This window comes from Halyomorpha halys, unplaced genomic scaffold (assembly GCF_000696795.3).
Source record: "Halyomorpha halys isolate HHAL.00 unplaced genomic scaffold, Hhal_1.1 Scaffold147.1, whole genome shotgun sequence".
In the NCBI taxonomy this organism is placed as follows: domain Eukaryota; kingdom Metazoa; phylum Arthropoda; class Insecta; order Hemiptera; family Pentatomidae; genus Halyomorpha; species Halyomorpha halys.
In genome coordinates this window covers 1536088-1544836 of record NW_027116131.1, presented here as the reverse complement: position 1 = coordinate 1544836, position 8749 = coordinate 1536088, and the positions used below count along the sequence as shown (strand labels likewise).

The following is an 8749-nucleotide window of genomic DNA, read 5'->3' as shown; positions in this document are numbered from 1 at the left end:
AGCTAAAATATTAAAAAAAACAAAAATAGATAATTATGAACTAATATTTTCTCAGGCTGGGAATAAATTTCAAAATAACCTTAATGGTAATGAATAGTTACAAAAAATCAGTAAATATTCTGAATTTATAAATGAATTTTTTCGTATTACTGTGGTAGGTTTTATAATTAATATTGAATAAAATATAAAAATAATGATAAATAAATAAGGAACCACCCACATGTTGTGTTTAAAGACAACGAACGATTGACAAAACTGATGTGGAAAAGACGTACTTTGGGAGATATTATGTATAAAAACGGTTACATATAAGTAAAATACAAGAAAAAGGTATTAAAACATAAAAATTATAGGAACATATAATAATAATTTGGGGTAGATAGCTCATTAGTAAGGCTACCAACTACCCTACTGGTTCTGATCCAGATATGGAAGATAATTATTATCTGTTACTAGAAGATGACGGTTGGGGGTGCAGTCAAATGAAACACAAATAAGTTGGAGTAGCTTATTTAATTGTACCAACGTTTCGGCTAAAGTTTCTAGCCTTCATAGCTATGAACAGAACAAGATAACAACCAATAAGTATAAAAAATAAAATATAAACAGAATGACATAGAGTGAATAATTTTACAGAATGGAATTAATAAAATGAAGTGATGAGAGAATTGGAAAATAAAATGTATACATAGATAATTGAAAAAGTAGGTAAAATAACATAATTAAGGAAATAAAATGAAAATGAAGTTATATAATGCAAAGAAGTATAAACATATTAGTTATTAATAATTTAATAATTGAAAAATTGATATATGGAAGGAAAAAGAAAATTGAGAGACTTAAAGAAAGAGAATGTTCCGAAAGAAAAATCAACAGAATAAAAATCATCTCACCACTTCACCTAATTCTTCAAAACCACTTTCTACCCCCTTATACAGATGAATGTTGTCGGAAAGAGAGGGGACGTTTGGCAGTACATCCCCTCTCTTTCCGACAACATTCAGAAACTCTTACGTTCTGCTATGCCAAACCTTCGTATTGCTTTCAGACCTCACAACACACTATCTAATATTTATACAAAACTAAAAGACATTATCCCTCCTCTACGCCGATCACATATTGTATACCGCATCCCTTGCTCCACCCTTAATTGTAATTCTGCTTACATAGGGGAAATCAAAAATCTCTTAAAAAACTGTATCAAACAACACAAATATTCTGTTTCCTCACATAATCATTCTACTTCTAAACTTTCGGCTATATATAAATTAAATTGAGACTATTGCTTACTTTCTTCATGGTTTAATACAAATACTACTAATAAGTTTCAATCTAGAATATCACTAAATTTTATGTTGGGTTATAAATATTTTGTAAAGGGTGAAAGAAAGCCATACTAAAACTTACGACACATGATGCGTGATATTTTCATGAAGTAATATGTTATTTAGTCTCTGTACAACAGAAGAAAGTAAAAGATTTATTTATCTTTTGGGCAAAATAATCATGTTGAGATTTGGCGGCAGAGAAAATTAGCTTCTTGGCCTTAGCCCAGCATACATTAGAGGCGGGCGAAATTACGTCGGGTGCAATCTCTTCTACAAGAAGGGCGGAGTCCTTATCGAAATTTATAGCCAATAACTCAACCTGATATTTCCTCGAGCCTATGCTGTTGTCTTCCACAGTCGCTAATTGTTAGTGGGGCAATAAACCAAAAGTGTCATCAGGGTTGTTTGTATCATTATCAAGTCTTTATTCCAAGATCCCAATTCATTATTATTTTTTTTCAATATATATATTTTTTAGTTACAGTGCTGCATATTCATTATTTGTAATAACTGTTAATAATTACTTTTTTATTTATAAAATTAAGGGATAATTGTGCAAAACCTTAGAGTGAACTGAAACACAAAGCAAGTGCTGAAGATATTTAAAAGTTTGTAAACAAATGTATTGCAACCTGTCCAAACCTGATTGGGCATAATGTTTATTTTTGCAGATTACTTCATAAACGGTATTTTACATGTATGTGTACGTTATATTTAGAGTCCTTGTGTTACTAAATTTAACAGTTAACTTCCTCTGTCAATATTTCTAGAGAAATAATAAAATGATATAAAGCATTTATTTGTATACTTGATATATTGCCCTGATTGTTTTGTAGTACAGAAAATATCAATAAAAAATACATCTGAGTATTTATACAATCCAATTAGATAAATAGAATATAAAAAGTGTGCGATATTTTTCATCTAAATTAAACGGTCATCACCCTCGAAGTCATTAGGGTTCAGAATGATAATAAAAAAAATCAAGTTGGGAGGTACTTGGCTAAATCCCTTTTCGGAAACAAATGAGATCCTGATCACATCTGTTCCAAATGGACGAAGCGGGTGGCCATCATCGAAGACTCTGTCACAGCTCGATATAGCGCAGCTGAGGGGAAGCTGTAATCTAAGGTATCTGGGATCGAGGATCGCTGAAATTATCTCCACTATGATCCGAGCTCTTTCTCAGCACATCTACTTCTATTACTTTGTAATTAGAACTGGGAATTACGGGTGACAGATAAAAGACAAGATCATCGTATCGAAGAAAAAAATGGGTACCCTATGAACATAAGAAAACTATAACTTTAAATATTTAGACTTCTACCTGTATGTTCATACAATGTCTAATGTGGTCAGGAAAATCCTGAATAACTCCAAGCTTGGAGTTATGCAGAAAAAAAGTTTTTTGATAAAATGAAACCGCATCATTATCGGTTAGTAAAACCGATAGGTACGTACAATGTTTTAATTGTTAACTATTGGTATTTTATATTTACTAATTGCAAACATTTTACCATTAGCATACTACGTTTTGCTCCCTGGTAATCAAATATGCACAAAACATTAAAAATTAAAGATAATCAATATTAAGTGTAAAAATATTACCAATATCCTATCTATATGCAAGGAGACAAACACAATTCTATCCCTCAAACGTACTTACCCTGTAATAAAAGTTAGGGATATTACCAAATTAATTATTTAGCTGGTAAGCTGATTTAAATAAAGAATTACTTGTAATTTGTTGGTAATGATGGAGTGTATTTGTAATAAATTGATATCATCAATAACCGGGGCGAATTGCATTTGTGGCTCAGATCTGATACCATTTTAAGTTTTTGGGGAAATATATGTTTTCCCACTTATCTTCATTACATTTGGAAAGGTTAATACGTCGCGACAGTTCATTGTCATGGCCTGTAAATGTGGTAGTTAACGTGACAGTTGCTTTATTTTCATTACTTTTACTATTAATTATCACTACAGAGCTAGTTTGACAGTACATTCATGGCTGCATCAATCAGTTACAGATATAACGATTCTCCAAGAACGGGTAAATTGGTAAGCATTTGTCGGGTAAAAAAAGTATTTCTTAGTCAGAAGAATCGGCAGGACTTCGTATTAGTTAAATATCTGTAATAGAGCAATTTTCGCCCCCAGTTATGCATCACTACCCAAATAAATTGTTCTGTCCACAAAGAATATCAGTTATGTGTTGGTGTTAAATTGCTGGACAGTATATTCATAAATACTAGAGGGAGGGGGGCGCCATTTACCACTATGATTTTCACTTAACCCAGCACTACCTACAGTGTAAGCGGATAATTAGACGCCAAGAGGACGAATGGAAGTGGGGGTGTGCTCAGGAGACTCGAACGATTCTTCTTGATACCACGGCCAACTAAGGATGTCTGGCTAAGCACCTCCAGCATCGAGCGTGGTACTCGGAGCAGCAGAGAATGGCCACCTTTCTCCATTCAGCAGCAGCTACATACCATCCATCAGTGACCCATGAAATATAGGGCTGACAACGAGCACCCGTAACACAGGTTAGATCTTTTATACCAACCCAAATGGCGACCCACATCACATCTCACCTATAGACCACTTTTCCCCCATATCTAAATTATTATTAAACAAACTAACCTCATTGTATTATTTTCGGCCTCCTTCTTTCACCAGTTATTTCATTTATTTGAATATATTAATATATCTCAATATCACTTTTTGTAACTAAACCCCTTCTGATATAATACCTAGACCTGGATCTCATTCCTTCATAAATTAAAACTTGAGGAAAGTCAAGTCAAAACATAAATAATTATCTAAATGTCATCAATGTGTAAAATAAATAATTTATAAAAAAAAAATGCTAGTGTTACTATACTAAAATGTTTTTGCTTATTTACCAGAACCAGCTACAACCAAGTGAGAATCACGTGTAGAAAGCTAGCGACTGATAAGGGTTAAAACATTTTTGATTTATAATTAGTGTGGAAAGGTAATTATGAATTCGAGAGAACTAAAATATGTAACATGAAAAATAACTTAAAAAAACAAACACATTTTTGTCTAATCAAATTTATTATTTATTAAAATTTGAAGAAATAGCTTATTTTATCTTTGTAATCTTCAGCTTTAGGCTCGGGATGGGATTGAGTTTGGGAACGGATCTGATTCAGCTTATCGATCCAAGACTAAGTAAAGAAAATTGTAGCCAGCAGCACTAGAGATTTGAAATTGTATTATTCAGTATCTACTAGCACACCCTGCCTCATGATAATCTTGAACCTACTATGAACGCTGTTGGTCTTATCATACGTTGGATTAACTTTTGTTATATGGAGATCAATGTTCTTTAAAATGTGAGTAGGTTATTTAGTTATTGCTCTTTACAATTTTTTAAAGAAAACCTGCTGAAGTTAGATGAGCCTACCGTATGAGCATATACGTGCACGATATATTTACGTGTGTATACATTGTTTATTTGTACCATTTTTGTATTGAATACTACACTTTTATAAGAATTAAGTCCGTATACAATACAAGAATTACGGCTTAATGCTAGGAATGAGGACTAAATCCTCCGAGTGAGTCCCAGTAAGTGAGTCCTAGTGAGTCAGCTGTAGCAACGAGACAGAGACATTTTTTTTAATGGTTACAATACTACTGTTAAGCCCACAGTGGGACATACTGTCAGTTCTATACTGTATCTATACTGCATGGTGACCTATCACTTTCATCAACTCTACAACTCAGCAATATTATTGTCCCAATCTAATTTGTTTTAACATTATTATATATTATTTTAGGCCTCCACTCTCAACAAGTTATTTATCTTTTACTTTTCATTCAATATAATCTTCTATTTAATCCCCATATTTCATTCTATTTTAACTAAACCCCTTCTGATTTGAATTATATTCAAAATTCTCTGACTCAGATCTAACTCCTTCATAATTTAAAATCAAGAGAAAGTCTTATTGAAACGCCATGTATATATTTATTATTTGATCTTTTTTAACAATTTTCTGTTGCAATGAACCTTCTGGTTCATGAATTAAGACATTATTAAGTTAGGTTGAATATAATATGTCATTTATAGTTACAGTTCTTGCGTATGGTATGTGTATAAATACCTAATAAAAAAAAAACCTTTACTAGTCAATTTACATGAGCTAAAATTAGTAAAAAAAGTGATATATTTTTATTATATCTCTTTATTGTTTACACGATTTGACAAATAGTAATTAATCTAATTATTCAATTAATGGTGATGGTGTAAGACAACCTTATGCTGATGGTATTGCTTGCTGTTCTGGTTCTGAGTGCTAGTAGCATGATATCCTCCATAATGGTTGCTCTCACCATCTTGGTGTCCGCCGTGGACAGTAATGTAGTGATGAGAGATGGGCTCTTGGTGACCGTCGAACAGCGGCAACCCATTCTTGGTGACTTCAGCGTTGAAGCCACTGTGTTTGTCGGCTGTGTAGTGTACCTCTCGGATGGAACCGTCGGATTCCTTCAACTTATAATACCCTTTGACGTAGTCGCCATCTCTAGACTCCTCCTGGCTCTTGATGTCGTGGGTATGAGGATCGTGAACGCTGTATTCAAACTTATAATGAGGGAGGGAATCCTATGAAAACCATAATTACAATCGATACTCAATACCTGAAAAAAATCTAATAACGTTATTTATCTGATGAATTACTCACATAGTGTTCTTCCTCATGGTGGTCCCAATGAGAACTGTGTGCGAGAGTTACAAGAAAAGCAGAAATAGATCCGATGATTAATAAAGGCTAAAATAAGAAATAACATTTAATTTACATTACCAATATATTGATATGATGTTTATAAAAATATTCAACTCAAAATTGAATATCGAAGGGAAAATATTGTTTCTGTCTCTCTATCTAACAATACACCCAGTTTTTTAAAAATAATCATTTATAATATTAATCCCTTCTGTTGTAAAGGTAGGTTTTAATACTTTTTCTCAAGCAATCAAGATGCATCATCATAACAAGGTGTTTGGGAGCTTTTTGTTTAGAGATATATATATTTCATAATTATCCGCAGATAGTCATAATGATTTTATAACTCATAAGCCAATCTCTATTTCGAATCTGTATGGTCCCAACGCGCTAGTTGTGCACCTGAAAGACTAGAGGGTGAGGGCTTGCTTGTACGAAGAGATTCATTTGAGGTAAAAAAGTATTTGAACCACATTTCTTAAAACTATATAAAATAATAATTCCAACTAATGAAAATTTTAATGACTATATCTTAATAATTTTTACCACGGCTCCAGTGATTACTAAAATAAAGAAATTAAATATGTATCGCTACAACCCATGAAGGGTTAGGGGTGCAGTACAGTAAGGAAGTACAGGAAGTTACTGGAACAACGGTTGTGCAAGGAGGTGGTTTGGTCAGATTCACACTTGACCACCAGATTATTATCTAATTCACACTTTGATTTTATGAGAGCCAGATTTGTACCCACTTTGTGAGGCTGGGTGGGCTCCGGAGGGCTTACAAGCCCACGGGGATGGCTCAGGGCTGCAGTGAAACAGAAAATAATAATCTGCTACAGCTGGATTCGAACCAAACCGGATTCGGGTCCTTATAGTTAGTAATACAGTGCCTTACCAAGGACCTACCTACTCCTACTTGATTATATAAATAATATTTTCAATTGCACAACTCATGAGTGTTCTTGAATCAATTAATTTTAAATTCTGCTTTTACATCTTTTTTATTTAGTTTGTGGTCATTTTAGGATTTTTATTGGTATATCTTATTATTAATTAACTATAGCTCAACAATGTGAATACATCACGTTTTTTCTTCACACATTCATTTATTTTATTATTCTATCTTAATGTTGTCTAGAATCATTCTAAGCCAAATTAAGATAGTTCGAAGGAAATTTTTTTCTGGCCTAATATGTTAGATTAATATTATAAAATAATTCTACACAAACTAACAACCACAATAAAGTCGTTTACAATGAATAAAATAAATCTCTCAAAATAATAATTTTGTGTAAGTCCTCTCGTAGGATAATATATATAGCATAAGGTATTTACCTTGTTGGAGATCATGTTAGCAGGTGGCTGAGACGCAGCAAGTGTAGCCAGCTCAGGAAATTACAGAGTTATATATAGCGCTGAGGATTTACACTTGAGCGGTCCATATTCATTGGAAATATCTAAATATATTTGCATATCGAGCTTTCGCTAAGTTTAGACTATGGCACACACTTCATCAAAAATATCGAAATAGCATTGGATTAGAAATGTAATAAATAGTCGACCTCTCAAGTGTGAATCCGGAGTTGTGTATATAGGTCACCAATACTTGGACAGTCACCATTCGAAGCAGGCTACTCACCTAGTATGATCTCTAACAAGGCAATTCCTATACCTAATAAAAAAATGTGTTTAGAGCTTTCTAAGAAAACTGGTGAGATTTTTATATATTATTTATATATCAACTATATAATTGTGTTTTCTTACTAATAGCTCATCCTCTTTGGAATAATTGCCGTTTCCTTCGTCAATGGCTCCCTTTGGGAAAACAATGAAGAAGAACACTATGTGAGTTTTTATTTAATTTATTTATTTCAATAATATATTCGAGTTAATGAAAAGAAAGTCAACTTTAATCTTCTTCTTTCTAGGATTCTCATCCACATTACAAGTTCGAATACAGCGTTCACGATCCCCATACTCACGACATCAAGAGCCAGGAGGAGTCTACAGATGGCAACTACGTCAAAGGATATTACAAGCTGAAGGAATCCGACGGCTCCGTCCGAGAGGTACACTACACATCCGACAAACATAGCGGCTTCAACGCCAAAGTCACCAAGGATGACCTGCCGCTGTTTGACGGACACCAAGAGCCTATCTCTCATCACTACAGCACTGTCCACGAAGGCCACCAAGATGGTGAGAGCAACCATTATGGAGGATATCATGCTACCAGCACTCAGAACCAGAACAGCCAGCACTACCATCAGCACAAATTTGTCCTACATCATAACTAACAAAACTGTTCTCAATAAGAGCTACGCAATATTTCAAAATGGATTATAAATAAATTGGTTATTTATTCAATATTTATTTTCTTCGTTAATATTTACTACATTACCTATATCTCAAATGCTACCCTCCGATCCCCGACGCTTGGAAAATGTTCATAATAATTTTTTTTTCCAAACCCTCTAAGACACTTAATATTCATCCACATCTTACCCTCCTTAAAGTCTAAAAAAAAACTATTTAATCGTCTCTTTTTCGTGAATACGTGATTCAAAGAATGTTATTCATGACCACCAGTTTAGATTTAGAACATCCCATCCTAGTATTGAGCAGTGTTCTCCTGTGGTGGACGTTATATATTCG

At 33.4% G+C, this 8749-nt stretch overlaps 1 protein-coding gene across 1 annotated transcript; it reads right to left on the bottom strand.

Annotated features, from left to right (window-relative positions):
* Window positions 1-5570: 5570 nt before the first annotated feature.
* Window positions 5571-7444, bottom strand: LOC106678565 (uncharacterized). The gene is made up of 3 exons (XM_014417142.2): window positions 7430-7444; window positions 6050-6136; window positions 5571-5970 (listed from the first exon to the last, which is right to left on the bottom strand). Exons 1-3 carry the CDS (start codon window positions 7442-7444, stop codon window positions 5599-5601), a joined length of 474 nt encoding a protein of 157 aa, XP_014272628.1. The 3' UTR covers window positions 5571-5598.
* Window positions 7445-8749: the final 1305 nt, after the last annotated feature.

Excerpts from the sequence above, each read along its gene's own strand:
- LOC106678565 (XM_014417142.2), bottom strand. Across the intron at positions 5,971-6,049 it reads ACCATGAGGAAGAACACTAT|GATTCCCTCCCTCATTATAA; the intron begins GTGAGTAATTCA and ends TGGTTTTCATAG.